This window comes from Mixophyes fleayi, chromosome 8, assembly GCF_038048845.1.
Source record: "Mixophyes fleayi isolate aMixFle1 chromosome 8, aMixFle1.hap1, whole genome shotgun sequence".
Taxonomy (NCBI): domain Eukaryota; kingdom Metazoa; phylum Chordata; class Amphibia; order Anura; family Limnodynastidae; genus Mixophyes; species Mixophyes fleayi.
In genome coordinates this window covers 60,505,417-60,525,281 of record NC_134409.1, presented here as the reverse complement: position 1 = coordinate 60,525,281, position 19,865 = coordinate 60,505,417, and the positions used below count along the sequence as shown (strand labels likewise).

The window sequence follows — 19,865 nt, the reverse complement described above, 5'->3', positions numbered from 1 at the left end:
TGAAATAGAATTAAAGTATGAAATAGAATTAAAGTATGAAATAAAATTAAAGTATGAAATAGAATTAAAGTATGAAATAGAATTAAAGTATGAAATAGAGTGGTATAGAGTTGTAGTGTGGTATAGATAGAGTGGTCCACACAATATAATAATAATAAAACCCTCCACGTGTCAGAATTCCACCAAACAAGTATCTGGACTGCATAGTGGGGTGGCCCCGGTACCCAATTTGATACCGGGGCCACAATACCTCCTCCAAACATGGTACAGACAATTCGTCATTGAGATCCCAGACAGACAGGGTCAAAGTGTTATTGTTTGACTTTGTAAACCCAAAAAACTGTCCCTGTTGCACATAGTCGTGCAATGAAGACTGACTTTTTCATTTAAAGGCACGATCTTTCAAGTGTAGTGTTTGTAAGTCTAAGTCATATTATACTTTTGGTAAAATTGGTTTATTTTGTTCCTCTTTATGGTAATTAATTAGTAATAGAATTAAAGTATGAAATAGAATTAAAGTATGAAATAGAATTAAAGTATGAAATAGAATTAAAGTATGAAATAGAATTAAAGTATGAAATAGAGTGGTATAGAGTTGTAGTGTGGTATAGATAGAGTGGTCCACACAATATAATAATAAAACCCTCAACTGGTCTGAATTCCACCAAACAAGTATCTGGACTGCGTAGTGTGGTGGCCCCGGTACACAATTTGGTACCGAGGCCACAATATAATTAAAAAATTGGGCATCAACTGTCACCGTTGTTTAATATCTGATACACCTAAATATGGACTGCACAGTGGAGTGGCCCCGGTAGTAAATTTGGTGCCGGGGCCACAATACCTCCTCCAACTTCCAAGTGTAGTGTTTATAAAGACAGACAGCGTCGAAGTGTTATTAGTTGACTTTCTTAACCCTAAAATTGTCCCTGTTGCAAATATTCATGCAATGGACAGTTACTTTTCTATTGAAAGACTCAAGCTTTCAAGTGTAGTGTTTATAAAATATAAACAACAATACAGTAGTTTTAGAGCACGTCAATACCTCTTGTTTTAAATTATGACACGGCATTTTACTTTTGGTTTAATTTCTTGAATTTTTTTACATTTGGTTTTACTTTTTGAACATGGCAAACGACTGTTGATTGGTCATATAATGCAAAAAAAAAAGTTCCAAGATGGAATTGTCCTTGGGCCCTCACACCCACCCTTATGTTGTTGAAATAGGACATGCACACTTTAACAAACCAATCATTTCAGCGACAGGGCCTACCAAACAACTTTGGCTGAAATGATTGGTTTGTTTGGGCCCCCACACCAAAAAAGCTATTCATCTCTCCCTGTACAGACTAAACAGGCTCTACTGAGGCAAGATGTCGTCCTCATCCTCAACCTCTGATTCCTCTCCCCCTACAGTGTGTACTTCCTCCTCATCACACATTATCAATTCGTCCCCGCTGGACTCCACAACCACAGGTCCCTCTGTAGTATCTGGAGGGCAGTGCTGTACTTCATTGAGGAATTGATTATTCATTTTTATAAACATCATTTTTTCAACGTTATGAGGAAGCAACCTCCTTCGCCGCTCACTGACCAGGTTCCCCGCTGCACTAAAAACTCTTTCCGAGTACACACTGGAGGGGGGACAACTCAGGTAAAATAGAGCCAGTTTGTACAGGGGCTTCCAAACTGCCTTTTTTTCCTGCCAGTAACAATATGGACTGTCTGACATGTCTACTTGGATGGTGTCAGCAAAGTAATCATCCACAATTTTTTCTATTGTGACAGCATCCAATGCAGCGACAGTAGACATGTCTGCAATGGTTGGCAGGTCCTTCAGTCCGGACCAGATGTTATCAGCATCCCCGCCAGTGCCTCTTTTGGGAAAACTGAGCTTTTTCCTCGCAGCCATAGATGTGGAAGAAAATGAGGGTGGAGCTGTTGGCATGTCACGGTCCTCTTCAGAGGACAATCTCCTGACCAGCAGGTCTTTGCACCGCTGTAGACTTGTGTCCGCCGGAAACAGAGACACAACATACGCTTTAAACTGAGGATCGAGCACGGTGGCCAGAATGTATTCCTCTGACTTTAAAAGAGTGACCACCCTCGGATCCTGGCAAAGCGTACGAAGGGCTACATCCACAAGAGCTACATGCTTGGTGTAATCGCAATGGCTTACCAGCTCCTCCCTCACTTTCTCCAGCTGCTTCTGCAACAGCCTGATCAGGGGAATGACCTGACTCAAGCTGGCAGTGTCGGAACTGACTTCTCGTGTGGCAAGTTCAAATGGCTGCAGAACCTTGCACAACACGGAAATCAGTCTCCACTGCGCTTGACTGAGGCGCATCCCCACTCCTTTGCCTATGTCGTAGGTGGCTGTGTAGGCCTGAATGGCCTTTTGCTGCTCCTCCATCCTCTGCAGCATATAGAGGGTGGAGTTCCAGCGCGTCACAACCTCTTGTTTGAGGTGATGGCAGGGCAGGTTCATGCTTTTTTGATGTGCCTCTAGTCTGCGGTAGGCACTGGCTGAATGCCGAAAGTGTCCAGCAATTTTGCGCGCCACCGCAAGCATCTCCTGCACACCCCTGTCACTCTTGAGGTAATGCTGCACCACCAAATTAATGGTGTGGGCAAAACATGGGACGTGCTGGAAATTGCCCATATTTAATGCCCGCACAATGTTACTGGCATTGTCTGACACCACAAATCCCCATGAGAGTCTAAGTGGGGTAAGCCACTGGGAGATAATTTCCCTCATTTTCTCTAATATTTTGTCAGCGTTGTGCCTCTTATTAAAGCCTGTAATGCACAATGTTGCCTGCCTTTGCATGAGCAGCCATTTTGTAGATGCTGCTACTGATGCAGCTGTTGCTGTTGCTGCGGAAGGGGATGCATCTACCCAGTGGGCTGTCACAGTCATATAGTCCTTCGTTTGCCCAGAACCACTTGTCCACATGTCCGTGGTTAAGTGGACAGTGGGTACAACCGCATTTTTAAGAGCACTGAGGACACTTGATTGTACTTCTCTGTACATTTTTGGTATCGCCTGCCTAGTGAAGTGGAATCTCGAGGGGATTTGGTACCGGGGACACAATACCTCCATCAACCCTCTAAATCCCACTCCACTGATGGCGGACACCGGGCGCACGTCTAACACCAACATTGCAGTTACAGCCGCAGTTATACGCTTTGCAATAGGGTGACTACTATCGTATTTTGTGGTCATGGCAAACGACTGTTGGACGGTCAATTGTTTTGTGAAAGACTTAGCGGTCTTACGACTTCCCCTCTGGGAAGATGACCGACTAACAGCAGCAACAGCAGCAGTGGCAGTAGTAGGCGTACCGCTGCAGGATTCCTCGGATGAATCCCGTATTGAGGAGGACTCAGTCTGGCTGCTGACTTGGGCTGCAGGACTGAATCTGATGGAGATTGTGGAGGAAGTTGACGAGGAGGGTGTTGCTGGTGTGTATCCAACTGCACCACGGGATTTAGGTGTCCCTGTACCGATGAGGGTCCTAGCCCCAGTTCCTGAACTAACCACTGAACTATGAAGGTTATTCAGGTGACGTATAAGGGAGGATGTTCCTAGGTGGGCAAGATCCTTACCCCTGCTTATTTGAGCTTTACATAAGCTACATATGGCCATACATTGGTTGTCTGGATTTGGATAAAAATAACTCCAGACCGAAGAGGTGCATTTTTTGGTCTTCTGACCAGGCATGACGATGGGCTTTTTCATCCCATGGACATCAGCTGTTTCCCCCCCTGGTGCCTCATTTTCAATAACCACATCACCATCCTCATCATCAAGTTCCTCCACAGCGCCAGCTACATCATCAATAGCCTCCTCCCGAGCCACCTCTTCCCGTACAGTGATGGGAAGGTCAGGCTTGACAACCACCAACACCCTTGGACTCGCCTTGGGGATTTGTGATAATTTCTCTTTAGAAGGCAGAGTTGTTTGCTGTTTTGTTGCTGACAGCATAACTCTCTTCAATTTTTTGTAGGGGGGGGGAGGAGGAGGAGGGCTAAGATCCGTGGGTGAAGCTGAACCACTAGTCATGAACACGGGCCAGGGCCTAAGCCGTTCCTTGCCACTCCGTGTCGTAAATGGCATATTGGCAACTTTACGTTTCTCCTCAGATGATTTTAAGTTTCTCTTTTTGCTACTTTTTCTTAACTTGGGCTTTTTGGATTTTACATGCCCGCTACTACGAGATTGGGCATCGGGCTTGGAAGACGACGTTGATGGCATTTCATCGTCTATGTCATGACTAGTGGCAGCAGCTTCAGCATTAGGAGGAAGTGGGTCTTGATCTTTCCCTACTTTATCCTCCAAATTTTTGGTCTCCATTATATGTAGCACAAGATACTGCAGAATGTGTGAACTTGGTAATATTGCAGTACCAATGGACTTATACTGCTGGATTGGTTTTGCAAATTTGGTTATAATTATTATATATATTTTTTTTTTTTTAAATTTTTTATTTTTTTTTACTTTTTTTTAATTTTTAAAAAACTTGGGAATAGTGGGGAAAAAACTATGCCCTTAGAAGCACAGAGCACAGGACACAGCACCACTGGACTGAACAGGACACGGCACAGGACCCAGCAGCACTACGGAACTCAGCAGGACAGAGCACAGGACACAGCACCACTGGACTGATACTGCAGAATGTGTGAACTTGGTAATATTGCAGTACCAATGGACTTATACTGCTGGATTGGTTTTGCACATTTGGTTATAATTATATATATTTTTTTTAATTTCTAATTTTTTATTTTTTTTTACTTTTTTTTTATTTTTTAAAAACTTGGGAATAATGGGGAAATAACTATGCCCTTAGAAGCACAGAGCACAGGACACAGCACCACTGGACTGAACAGGACACAGCACAGGACCCAGCAGCACCACTGACCTCAGAAGGACAGAGCACAGCACACAGCACCACTGGACTGATACTGCAGAACACAGCACAGCACAGCACAGCACAGCACAGCACAGAACAGAACTAAACAGCACAGAACTAAACAGCACAGAACTAAACAGCACAGAACTAAACAGCACAGAGGACCACCTAACACACCCTCCCTCTACCCTGATCAATGCCCGAGTGAAGATGGCGGCGACTAGCGGGGAATTTATAGGATCCGAGTATCGCGAGATCCGACAACGGGATTATGAGTCAGAGCCTCAGTTTCACTTTTGAATTTGGCGCCAATACCCGGATCTGTCTCGGATCCGACTCGGATCCGCAACGTTCGGGTGGGCTCGGATTTCATAAATCCGAGTGCGCTCATCCCTAATAAATACATATGTCAAGTTTTCAAATAGCCTTGCTTTCCGATTGTTATCTCTCTCAAAGTCATCATTTGCCATTCTCTTTTATTTCTCCTCCTTTTCACATAACCAAAACATGCAGCATACACTTTACTATCAAATCCCTAATTTAATATTTCCTCACTTATTAGCATTTCATTATAAGGTCTATTTTAATAATATCCGTTCTAAAGGCATCTTTAGCTTTTCTGCAGTGCTTTTTTTACGTGCATATTTTTTGGATTGTTGGACTATTTTAAGGTAGCAAAAGAAAATATGAAATCATGATCACAAGATGTTTTTACAAAACAAATTATTTTCAATTGGTTTTATCTTCTATAAGAGAAATGCGGCATCAGTCAACTTGATAAATGTCTGCTGTAGGATAGAAACATTGTCACTTCACATTTCTGTCCCTTTGTGGTTTTACTAATTTGTTATGAGTTACAGGTTATCTGGGATATCTGCTAATATGCAGTCAGATAATAGGTCCATCCCACCTGTATGTCATAACTCAATATCAATGTGATCCATGATGGAATGCAGTGAAAGATAATACACTGATAGTCAGTACAAATACTTGCTTGAATTTCTAAATGTTTCTACGTACCGTAGCCTGTTGTTGAAAGACCCAAGTGCTTCATTCTGTTCTTAACCAGTTCTGCAAGTTCTTGTCTCTCTGACCTTCTGCACAATGTCATCCTTTGTTGACTTATCCTCTCAGCTGTTTTGTTAGAATTCCTGGGGACTTTTCTGCTTAGTCTTCTTGCCCACTGCATGCTCTTTCTCCTAAGTAAGGGGTGGTCTGACTGGTCGCTGGATGTGGAATTTCGATGGTTGTTGCGGTTTGCTGATGTTTCTTTGGTTTCTTTTGTGTCTTCCCACTCATCAACACTGATGGATATCTGTGACTTTACAAGAAAAACTGAAAACTTCAGTAAGGTAATGAGACAACATCTGAAAAGTCAGGCAAGGTTCCTAAACCATCTCCAGCAACAGAACATTATTTCAGGATTTTCTTATGCATGTCCTGTATCTCAGATGTTCTCACACAAAGTGTGACCTGTTTTTGGTATTTTAGAGTATTGGAAACAAATCATCATCATCATCATCACCATTTATTTATATAGCGCCACTAATTCCGCAGCGCTGTACAGAGAACTCATTCACATCAATCCCTGCCCCATTGGAGCTTACAGTCTAAATTTCCTAACACAGACAGACATAGAGAGAGACTAGGGTCAATTTGATAGCAGCCAATTAATCTACTAGTATGTTTTTGGAGTGTGGGAGGAAACCGGAGCACCCGGAGGAAACCCACGCAAACACGGGGAGAACATACAAACTCCACACAGATAAGGCCATGGTCGGGAATTGAACTCATGACCCCAGTGCTGTGAGGCAGAAGCGCTTACCACTTAGCCACCGTGCTGCCCGGTGAAATAAAATAATACAATATAAATAAAATAATATAAGCAAATAAACACACATTTTTGGGAATGTATTCAGTGATTCTGATTCTAATATATCTTCAGATTTTCAGCATTTGTTTTCAAGACATGTTGTGGTGGTTATGGTAGTGCACTTATTGCAATTGTTATGGTTACAGAGGGGCTGATACAGAGTTGGCTGCAAAATGGGAGTAAATTACTCTTAAAAAAGAGCACAGAAAATTAAAATATTCCCCCCCCCATATGTAGAGCTATACACATCTAGAGATGTGTCCATATCTGCATCAATAGCATATGCACCTAGTTTACGATAAGTCATCATCATCAGCAAGTATTTGCATATGCCCTATAGCAGGGACCTGCCCTAATAGGCATATATACATGCGTTTCTGTAGGTCTGCATAATCTGCAATTTTTAGAACGCCCCTTCCCTGACCTGTCTCTCCTATCCAGACACAGTATGTGTCAGATACGGGCATATGTGTGCGCTCACTTTCTGTGCATGCGCAAGGATTGCATGCAAGATACACTACACAAACTGGTGTATGCTCCACTTCGCATTAACCCCAGAAGCTTTATATGAGTAATTGTAGTTTTATATATGTTTGTTATTGTCATAATATTTATGTTTTTATGACATATTAAAATTATTGTCAGTATACAGCTAACTGAGGGCTACTAATTGTCACAAAGGCATATAAATACCCAGCTTGTGTTACATCCTGCATGGCCTTAGGGGATGTCCTGGATAAGGGGAAAGGGGGGGCGGGTTATGTAAGAGTCCCTTAGAATGGTTTGTAGTTTATAGTTCATAAATTGACTGTTTAACCATTGTTTTTTTTTAGAAGGGTCTCAGGTGGCAGAAAAAAATGACAATCAGCAGCCATAAATTACGCATTTGTGAGATTGTTGAGCACTCTTCCTGAAAAGGGAGGCTCATCATTAGTAGTGCATCCCCTCTGCTATGGTTATATGGCAACACCTGTGCAGGTGGGACCTAGCTACTGAGCCAAATGAGGGAGACTGGGACTTTACACACTAAAAGCATCCCAGAAACATCTAGGTGCAATTGGTCGCGATATTCATGGTATTAGGAATGGCCGATAGCTGAGTGATTTATGTCAATAAAATGTTTACCTTTCTCCACCAAACAAGTCTCCTGTGTTATTTTTCTTAAGTTAAGGAGACATTAGGTAAAGGGTTATTTGGAATAACTGCTAAGTGGTTTATAAACATAGTTATTTCATTTACTGTTTTTATGATTTTCATTGATTTTTCTTGAGGCATATATTGCCAATACCCGTGATCAATGTGGGGTTGTTTGCTACTTCTCCTACTGCCTTCATTTTAAAATTATCAAATTGCATTCACTTACATTTCCATTACATTTTTCATACCACCACTTATAAATTTCCATACTACCTAAATTTCCACTTAAACCACAGGCCAATACAATATTAATTAGATTTGTTAGCATTGTCTGCTTGAGGTTTTTTTAGTGTTTATTGCTGTTCAGGAGGATAGTAGCCTCATTTTACATCAATTTATTGTCTGAGATATATATAACACAAACACAGGGCAAGCCGCTAATTATCTCTATTTTCTTTAATTTAGTCACTTTTATCTGGAATTTAATTTGCTATTGAAGGATTCCGTAGTTGCATATTTCAAAATATGGATTCAGTGCATCCTTAGTAAAATTGTGCATATACAGGGCCTTATGTAGATGTAATAATTTACAAAGCAATTTGAGTTGCACATATTTTTAATTTCTTTTCTGGAGCACTGCAAGTGCCAGCAGGTCCTGGGGGACAGGATATGCTGGTACTTGTGGTTCCCCAACTCCAAGCATGCCCTGGCAGCCATGAGTATGCTGATGCTTGAAGAACTACAAATGCCAGAATGTCCAAACACTTAAAGGCAGCCTGGGCCTGCAGGGACCTGTAGAGCACCAGTGATAAAATGGATTTATTCATTTATTAAATTACTATTACCTTACACCCATCGCTCCGGAGTTGTGGGAAGAACCCAAGTGCTATCAGGGGGGCTGGTTAAAGCTAGCGTGGGGTGGCCTGTATTTTTTTGTTGGCCTGATCTTCCTCGGAAATCCAGCCCCTGCACTGATGGGTCTAGGGCTGGTTTGGCATTGTGGCAGGGGGACCTCACACTGTTGGTTTCCCTGCTACAGAGCCACTAGCACTGATAATAGTATATTTGGGGGGACCCCACGCTTTTTGTCCCCTCAACTTTTTAAACCACTATGGTTGGTTAAGCTGTTTTTTTGGAGGGGTGGATAGCCATTTTTTTTTTTTTTTCTTATTTTTTACTACAGCAACGTCAGTGCTGATAATCTTCATTATCAGAATGGAACTTGCACTAGGAAAAAGTACCCACAACAGATATGTCTCCTAGAGGCCTATCTGCAGCTACTTCCACCTCAGCATAGAACATAAGACAATGAGCACACCATTACTTTGCCAGGCTCGCCCACGGTTTTCCGTGTTCCGTCTCTCTAAGCATGGAGAGGTGGAAGACGGGGCTATATCTCAGAGTGACAGCAGACTGAGATGAATCCTGATCTACTGTGCATGTGCAGTAGACAAAGGGGCTCTTAGCACTTACGAGTCGGTCTTATGTCTGACTCTTCATTAGGCCCACAGTATACAACAATGAGCTTTGGAGATTTAAAATCCTCCACAGGGATGTAACATATTTAGTGAAATAATTTACTTGGGAAGGCAAGGTAAGAAATAAAAATGAGAGCAAGAAACAGCACTAAACATTAAAGACAATTTATAAAGAAAATAAATAGCACAAAAGTGGAAAACCATGACATTGCAAACTGCAGAAAACAGCAGGAGAGTAAGCTAATAAAGTTTGATTAACAATCACAGCAGAGATGCAATACAGCATGAGATCAGGGAAACAGGAACAATAAAAACAGAATTTGTCTGACAATCATGCAGAATCTCAAGAACTGGGTGTCATAGTTAAAGAAGAAAGTTTGTGCATTTGCTGTGTCTAGAGGACAGGGAGTAAATCATATTAGCTAGGCTCAGACCATTGCAGTCTCAAAAGGATGGAGTTTGAATAGGACATGGAGACAATCAGTGATGTATCTGATATTAACTTCATATATTATATGATAAATGATCTGTGTTAGTTTGTAGGATATGAGGCCTTTCATTACAGTATAAGAACTGAGGGCTGTAGCAAGCATGAAGGAAATTAAAAGCTGAGGCTGTGTCACTCAACTGTAGTTGAGTGACACAGAGAATGTTCTGGAGTTCAGATTATTACCCGTCCACTCTCCCTGGTTGGCTGAATTTTAGTGCCTGTTCTGGTTTGTCAGGCTGTTCTATGGTTGTCAGTTACTGGTATGCCTGGTGTTTGCTTGTGGAGATCCTTGATGGCATGTTGCTGAAAAACGCAGTGCAGTCAATAGCCAGTGGTTGGGGCGCACATTATGGTAGCGGGCACGCTTAACCCGCCTCTCTTCTATAAGTCGGCTATAGTCTCGGTGCATGTTCCCCCCCTGTGGGTCGGCTTGTGGTTACGCTCCTTTTAGACCAAAAAGATTGCAGGTTTTGTAGTGCCTGAGATCGAGGGTCTCGGTAAGGTAGTGTCGAAGTCGTATAATTGGATGAACGAAAGTATATTGGTTAATATTGTTTTGCTGTGCGATTGCGATTCGTACGCCACCTAACACAGCGCATGGTGCGATCGCACAGTAAAATACGCACGTACACACTCGCATTACAACATATAGTCATTTATATAATTCATATTCATGCTAGTCCGTTACACTGTAATTTATGAGCAGATAGTATTTGGTTTATTATTAGTTTATATAATATGATTATATGTACACTTCAGTGATATTTAAGGTTCAGTTTATAGGTAAGGTGTCATGTCTAATGTCATATTAATCCCCTTTACATCAGCAGCTGTTTGGTGCATTCGGCGAAGAGATTGCATACTCTAGTTATTGATGTTAGGGAATAAACCTTTAATATGATATTAACTGTCAAATGCTAATGGACTGATTGTAATTGGAGTTTGGCGGGAAGAACAGAGCAGTTTGGCGGGAAGAACAGAGCTCACCCCCTGGAGAGACCCCCACCTTTGGATTCCTTAGATTGAATCAGCCTATGATGTGTAACCCCCTGGACCCTCCTGATGCCTGGACCAATAGAAGCAAGCTATACCACCTGCATTGTTTCCCTGTATCTCTGTTTGCATATAAGCAGTAGCTCTCATGTAGTGTTCAGTCTACTCTGACCACAGTATTCCATAGAGATATACTGTTCACTGGGTCCCATGGGAGCGCAGCGAGCGCATGCAATAGCAGCGGTATGTATTTATCTTTTGGTATTGGCTGCACTGTACTGTATTATATTACAATCATGTATTGAATTGTTAACTTGTTACATCTGCTAAAAAAAAATCACTTTGTGTGTTAGAAACACAATACAATCGCTTGGGCAATGCTTATTTGAAAACGATACAATTACTTTAATAGTAGATATGTACGACCGGGGTATGTTTGGTTGTGCACCCAGTTTACGGATGTCCCATGGTTTAAATGCTGGGATATCATGGTTGCCTGACGTGTGTCGTACTGAGTGCTCTTTTTTCCACCACCATATTTGCAATAAAACTCATTTTAATTTTGCCACATTTATGTCCCTTGTCAATTATTCCAAGAAGTTAAATATGTTATTAAGAGGTTTAATTGGAGTGAGGGATATGAACCATTAAGCATTTTATGAGAGTTTTTAAGACCCATTAGACCCTGGCAATTACAAATAAATTTGTTTTTCATTGTGAAGTGAACTGCATTAAGCAATGTTAAGTGGATTTTGGCAGAAAAAGCTCATGTGAAAAAAAACCCTCAGGAAAATTGTTCACGGATAAAACCCCACTGACTTAAATGCACAAAAGAAAAATGCTGACACGGAAAATTACTCACACAGAAAAAAAACCCAGACAGAAAATTTCCCACAAGCATAAATTCCCACAAGAAAAATGCTCACACAGAAAAATACCCACATATAGTAACTATATATTACTGTATGAGTATGTTAATTCATTGCTATACAATAGTGGCCTGTGTATGAAGAGGATTTTAATGCGCTTTAGTGTAAATGTTTGTAAGGTAAATAGAGGAAATCGGGAACATTATATTATCAACAAACATTATTGAGAACAAAAGAAATAATAGAAAACAACAATTATTTAATAATACATTTTTAACCTATAATGAGAGAGGTGCCACACAGAGAGCCCCAAAAGTAAATAATAAATGTCATAAATAATAAATCATTTTAAATGCTTTATTTGAGAACTTGCTTTTCTTCTTAAGTAATTTAGTTTATCTACCACCTGCTCATATTACTGCACAGAAGTGGAAACCATGTCATGGAGTGCCTCATATTTCCTCTTTTTCACCTCTAAGCGACCTGCTGTGCAGGAATGTAAAAATTTACGGGGAAATTTCCGTGTGTTCTGAGTAAGAGAAGACTTCTTTTGAGAGAAGATTTTCAGGGAATATGGGCCAATATATCATTATTTAACTATGTCAACACATGTCCCACCACATTGCGAGGATTGGCACTTGCTGCTCTAATGTCTTCCCTCATTTAGCTTCTTGCAACATTTGTTGTTGGTTTTTGAGGACAGGGGTCATGACAATGTTTGTTGCTTTTTGAACTAGGTTGCCATCTTTTGTTTTTTATAATTGAATGACACTTTATAGAGCATTTTTTTCTGCATCTTTAAGTTACCACTCCATTTATAGCGCAAAAAGCAAGGTATTCAAACCCCAAATAAATCAAACTGTGTTGCTTTTCTGGCTTCTTGAAAACTCCATTGTTTGCAATACGAAGAAGCCCTGTGTGATGATATAGGGATCGCAGATAACTCAGACATTAAGTTATCTTCAGAAATCACAAAGGTTTAGTTAGCCAGAAAGTTAATACACAGTACAGCATGTGGAACAGTAGTAAATGCCATCAAGAACGACAATGAGTGACGAGCCAATGGAGGATGAAACAGGAATGTAATAAAACGTTACAGCAACAGCTAGCTTACAGTGGGCTACTTTAAACATAGTTAAACAAACATTTAAACAAAGGAGTCTCTGGCCTACAATAATATCTCTTAACAATTCCACTTAACTATCTATATCCTCACAATATTTGTATTATTTTCCAAGGATTAATGAGACGGAAACCTCTGACATTTAGGTCCTATTTATACATAGGCCACGTTTGTATAGCAATAAATTAATATACTTAATTATTGTATGTGGGTATTTTTCCATGTGGGCATTTTTCTGTGTTTTTTTTTTCCGTGTGAGCATTTTTCTTGTGAGGATTTATGTCAGTGGGGTTTTATCTCTGTGCAAATTTCATGTGGGGTTTTTTTATGTTATATTTTTTTCATGGAACCAACCACAGTAAGTACCACATTTTGTTTCGATCTCATAAATACCCTTGATCCAATTGAATACACACATGTAAATTTTCCGTATGACATTGAATGTGTTTCTTTAGCAATTGACTTCTGATTATATATCAATAATTTGCCAAGAAAATTCATGGCAAACCTCTGAAAACAAACTTCAATGTCAATGAAAACTGGCATTGAATAGGGCATAGGGCTTAACAAAACCCCAACATAGTGTCAGTCATTTACATTCACTCATAAAACCTCATTACAAATGATTTTAAGTTTAGATAGAGAATCTACTGGATTGTGAAGTATTTTAGTTTGATTTACAGCTTTGTGTCTAGGTGCAATGTATAAGACAGTATTACATAACTAATTACTTGAAATGTCACTCCTTCAATTTGCCAGAGCTAAGCTTGATTCAAGGTCATCCTGTATTATACTTGTTAACCACTGTAAATTAAGGTTTAATTTCAGTAGTTTTTCATATGCAAATCTTTTACATGCACTTAATGCCTCCCAGTTACCATTTTAAAACTACACTAAATTATAAGCCCAATTGGGTCATTTACAAAACAAAAAATAAGAGTACCATAATGCAAAAGCATTAAAATGCATTAGTTTTGCTTGGAATATTTATGTGCACCCAATAAACATTGTGCCTAAATAGAGCAAAAGGACTTGTTTTGAAAGAAGTGTCAAAATACCACTTGGTTCAGCTGTTTCCTGTTAAACAGGGAAATTTGCCAAATGAGCACAACGTTCATCTGTTTCAGATCATGCTATAAAAAAAATCTAATTTGTGTACTTGTAAGAAAATATAGTTATTTTGCTACAGATGTAAAACTTATGTGTGAGACTAAAAAACATGAAGAAACTGGATTTTTATGAGTTTATAATAATCATATATGGGCAGCATGGAGATTTAGGACCTCATTTAGAGTTGGACGGAAAGTCCGTCTAAGAAGTGTAGGAGTGGGAGTGTGCCGCAGCTTGGTAGGGTATTACGAGTGGCAAGCAACCCCAGTTGTGTCCCACTCGTGATACCCTACCAGCTGCGAGCAGTTCCTTCAGCTAGCTAACTACCTGCGCCACCTAATTCCTGCTGCAGAGTTTTAGCCCTTTATGACGTGTGTTGCGTCTGAACCTCACTGCGACTAGGATTTACTTACATGGTCACGCCTTCACAATTCCACGTTCCGCCCATTCTATCGTAGTGAGCCGCAAGCTGTCGCAAGTGTTAATTGCATCCAAGATGCTGGCGGATATGGTGCTTGCTGCGAATGCGTGATGGTGTTTTTTTCTTTGATGCGCCTAAAGCGGACTTTGCGTCTGACTCTAAATGAGGTCCTTAATGGTTAGTACCTCTGCCTCACAGCGCTAGGGTCATGAGTTTGATTTCTGACAAAGGACTTATCTGTCAATGGGGAATGGACTGATATGAATGACAACTATCCTCTGTACAGCGATACGGAATTAGTGTCTTTATATAAATATATGAGGATAATGATAAAGAGAACATTCCCTTACAATATTTATACCTTAATTTAAGTGAGCAAACACTTTGGAATTTTACATGAATATTGCCAGTTTGTATTAAAATGCTCGACAATTACAGGTGCATAAGTATATTTGCCAAGATAATTAAAATGCATTATGCAACAAGTTTAGCTTGGCAGCAGTTGGGGTATAGCTGGATGAAGAGAGTGCCACATGATTGAATGCTACTGCTTCTAAGCCTCCCAGGCGATCACAGTAAATAATGTGATTTAGCTTCTATCCATGATTAAGAAACTAAATATAATGAACTATCAACTGATAAACCAGTTATTAATTATACATTAGTTATCACTTTATTACTATTATTTCATACAGTTTCAGTGATAAATAGATGTACATCGCTAATTAAAAGGTGAACCATATGTTATAATAAAAGTCATGTAATTTAATGTTTTTATACTGTCTTGTTTTCTGATAGTAAAAGAAAAAAACAGGATAGTAAAAACAAACTTACTTGAGAGGCCATTTCTCGAGACTAACATGGGAAGAGAAAAAAAACAAATACAGAAAAACTTATTTAACAACATTAGGTAATACAAGAATAAAGGGCAAAATAACTATTTTATATAGTACATACATACAAAAGAATTACATGTATGATTTGTTAAGTACAAGACAAGGGCTTGCATACATACACACTGTCTCTATCCATGGTTGACAAAATTGTTTATTTTATAAAACAATTGGATATCTGTTTTCTTCTATAGTGGTGTCTACAGTTCTCAAGATAGTAGTGTTTACTACCACATACAGAAATTGGTGGCGTGATGGGTGCTTTAGTAAAGAAACTAGGCTCATTTCATGCTCTGTGTGCGGCACTGAAAAACATATGCTCCAATGTGGCATATGTGAGTGTTTCTTATATAAATTAACTAAAAACATGGTCAACATTTAAATGACAATTGGAATTGCCAGAAAGTGCAGTTTGATGGTGACTGAGATATGACTGTGTGTGCAGCCATCATCTCACCACACTACTGTTCCACATGTGTTTTCAAATTGGATATATATCCAGTTAATCTGTGCTAAGGCCAAACGACTGGGCATAGGGGTAGACTTCTTACACATTCTCATTGTATCCTACACATAAAGTATAAAGTTCAATATGGAACAGTAGGATAGCTTTGACAATAGTGTTAGTAATGTTCATTTAACGAGAGTGCACTGTTACCCATATTTTGAGTCAATAGAGCTGCATGTTTAGCAGGCATAGGTTATAGCACAAGCAGATCATGGCTACTAAAATATTTTATATTAGTATCGGCTGGTAAATGGATGATCTCTGGCGTTAAAGTGAATGGGATTATACATTTACCAGCAGATATTAAAAGAGGTGGTGGGGAACATCACTTATTCCCTAATGGCAGTTTTTTCATACATTAAAACACTTTTTACTATTAAAAAAAAAGGACAGTGTTGTGGTTATCTATCCATATCAGATATTATTAAATTATTCTTATAATTTTACTCCCCACCTTAACAAGCATGAACGATACAAATGGATGAAAACAAAAGACTCTTTTAAGGTAACAAGCCACAAAGGGGAAAGAGAGTGAGCTTTCTGAATTGATGTTTACATTATTTCTAAAGCAAGTGTTTGTAATTCTTGTCCCATTCTCATCATATGTAGTTTGAGAATATACTCTAAACTGCAAAAGTTATATGGAAGCAAAAAAATATAAATATTTTGTATGTTTTAGCTCTTATTAATTGACAATAAACAACTGGTTGATTTATATTCAGCATGTATCAAGACCTATAAATTGTTTGAAAGTATATTAATTTACTGAGAGATATTTTGAGATCTAAAAGTCAGGATTACTACAGGCATTTTTAGTCTGCAATATAACTGAATCCATTATGTGCATAAATTACTGATTAATATGTCAGACTTGAGAGAATCTTTTCATACCAACCTCAGATGTGGTAAGTTTCTGGCACTCTGTCCTGTAGATTCCAATTGGAATGTCCCCAGTTGATGAGCAAAGTTTCTGATACAGTCTTCCATATGTCCTTATCCATAGATCATCTTCTGTAATTTTCATCTGCAAAATGAATACATTGAGATTTTTAATCTCTTATACTGAATATTAGATGAAGATCACATATATAAACACATACACACTTTTCATGGACTGTTTAGTAGGGTAAAAAGTGTGGGCAGCATAGTGGCCTAGTGGTTAGCACTTCTGCCTCACAGCACTGGGGTCATGAGTTCGATTCCTGACCAAGGCCTTATCTGTGTGGAGTTTGTATGTTAAGCCAGTGTTTGCGTGGGTTTCCTCCGGTGCTCCGGTTTCCTCCCACACTCCAAAAACATACTGGTAGGTTAATTGGCTGCTATCTAAATTGACCCTAGTCTCTCGATCTCTGTCTGTGTGTGAGTGTGTGTGTGTCTATATTAGGAAATTTAGACTGTAATTTCCAATGAGGCAGGGACTGATGTGAATGAGTTCTCTTTACAGGGCTGCGGAATTAGTGGCGCTATATAAATAAATGATGATGATGATAGGGTAGTAACTAATTTTATATATGCCAAGAAAACACATTGAAGTCATGGCAAATGATGTATTACACCTATTTTTGCAAACTTATATCACAAAAGTAGTTTTGCTGAAAAAAAATCATGCTCCCTACGAGCTTAAACAGTTATTTTCAATTGACGCTGAAAAATCATTGATCCTATTCAAGCTTCATAAGATAGACAATTTCACCAATAGATAATGTCCACATACAAAAAAATCTGGTACAGAATAGAAGCGTAAAACCTGTAGTTAATAGTGACTGACTAATCACAAATTATTTAATTTCATCTGCATTTCCTTTTTGATATGTTTTTTTTTTTAATTGTTTTAAAAAGCACTTGCGATCTGTGTTATTCAGTGTCAAGTAAGTGTAATCTAATAACCCTGAAATATCACCATTGGAGCATTTAATTCGAAAAATATACAATTTATATATGGTAATATGGTTGTAATTTAAGAACAATTTATGCTGTTATTCGGTAACTTCTTATGGATCTTGTATTATTGTAAAAGGTTAACATTCTATTTCATGTCATAATTTACATTTTATTGTACTTCTGAGGAAAGACTTTGTTCCAGTTTTACACAACATTTTACAATGGCCTTTGTTTATGTTTTTTATGCTGGACCGTGTTTCATAAAATAGCTTTTAACTGTTTTAAAAATAGTCTTATAGACTATGAGAGATAAATACTTGTTTAAGTCAATCATAAAACGGAAACTGAATATTTGAAAACTGGACAAATATGCCCTTTAATCTCTATTTTTAAAGTTAAGTCCTTTTTATTTACTGCATATGACAGCCACTATAGAACAATTAAAAAATACACTTTGAAGACTGACAACAGAGGCCAACATATTAATGTATTGTATTATTGGAAGTAAACATTCTAAATGCACAGGTATAGTTTCTTGATAATTAAACCTGCAAGTCATTGTTGCCATTATTCCTTTACTTCTAAAAGAAGTATTTTAGAGCTCTTCTGGACACCTCATGCATGTAAATAGTTATCTTTACTTTGCATTGAACACTACTGATAAAGGTAATTTATGAAATGCAAAATATGTTGGGACGTAAATCATTTGCATTTGCGTAAAAGCAGTTAAGTGCCTACCTCTTACATAACAAAAACCATGTCCTGATTTTGAGTTTCGGAACTGCCCCTATATAAACTCTTTGTGGGACCTTCGATGATTTTTGTGGGCACAACCTACTACCATTTTAGGACATCATATTCTTTAATTTTATGATTTCTGATTTTAATCCTGAAATACTGCTGCATCCCAAAGGGGTAGGAAACAGCGGGACTGGTTTAATTACATACCACTATTGTACATCTAAATGTTGTTATTTCATTGGTAGGAATGTACATACAAATTCTCTTTTTCTAATGTGTACAAGGGAGGTGAAAAACTAATATTGGAAGTATAGACACAGGCCCGGTTTTGTAACCCCTGAGAAACACGAGGATAAGAATGGCTAGATGGCTTTATGGAAACCATAAATGCAACCTCTTCATCCCTATAAATATCTCACCCTGCAAAAAGAAATCTCCTATTTACCTGTTGGCATACAATCAGACACACATGTCTGCATGTATGCTAACCTGCATTTAGTTGTCAGTGCCCCATCTGCCCAGCTTCCCACAAAGATTTGCACCTCTAAAGTTATTGTTACATCTATACACTTGTATTTGGCGTTATCAAAAATTGGTTCATGATATCAAAATTAGGCATTTGATTATATGATTTGTACCCTGACGCTGCCCGTCTGGCAGCAGGTAAGTGCACCCGGGAGATTTGACTGCTCTAAGGATTCTGGGAGATCTCCACTAATTTGGTAGTCTCCCGGACATTCCTGGAGAGCAGGCAACTGTGAATAACTTACAGCATTTTGCCATAGATAATTTATTGAAGGGTCACTTCCCGCTTTGTTAAGTCATTGACCCCAAAGTTTCCTGATGCAATATAAGTATATCACTCTAGATATTTAGTGCATCTTAACCATAGGAATACCTTTTTGTTTTCACACAAAATAAAACCTGTTTGATCCATGCTGCATTCTAAAAACAAGATTTCTGATACAAGTTTTCAATCCTTCAATTTGTTTCAGTCAAAATATAAGATACAGTAGCCTGAATGGATTCAGCGCTCACAAAGCAAACCTGGCATTTCTTTCTTTCCAGTCAACAGAAGATAATCCCATAATAGCCTTTTAGTCATATAATTTTGAACTCACAGAACAAAGAAAGCCAGACCCCGGCGTGGTGTCCAGTCCCAGCAGTAGTCTTGTGATGGAGATCATATAATCTTTCACAAATGACTATGAAAGGAAAGTAAATGTTAGAGTGTGGGCTGCAAATGTTCAGGAAAACTGAAGTGAACTTTATGTTATAATAACTTGCTGGTCTAGTAACAGCAAATTACTGGATTCATGTTATTTGTACAAACAAATTGATTTACTGAATTGGGAATCGTAAAATACATAGGGGTGTATTTACTAAACTTGTTTGAAATGTTGGAGATGTTGCCCATAGCAACCAATCAGATTCT

The 19,865-nt window shown here is 38.9% G+C and overlaps 1 protein-coding gene across 4 annotated transcripts in view; it reads right to left on the bottom strand.

The window, feature by feature from the left end:
* The window catches only part of KCNT2 (potassium sodium-activated channel subfamily T member 2), a 614,388-nt gene that overhangs the window by 28,756 nt on the left and 565,767 nt on the right, over positions 1-19,865 (bottom strand). For 3 of the 4 annotated variants that reach the window (XM_075182645.1, XM_075182642.1, XM_075182646.1), the window contains 4 exons: positions 19,552-19,635; positions 16,704-16,832; positions 15,242-15,262; positions 5,934-6,234 (listed from right to left, as the gene is read on the bottom strand). In XM_075182645.1, the coding sequence (XP_075038746.1) occupies positions 5,934-6,234; positions 15,242-15,262; positions 16,704-16,832; positions 19,552-19,635 (535 nt within the window). The remainder of the gene's footprint in view (positions 1-5,933; positions 6,235-15,241; positions 15,263-16,703; positions 16,833-19,551; positions 19,636-19,865) is intronic. The other variant, XM_075182644.1, reaches the window with a different exon arrangement.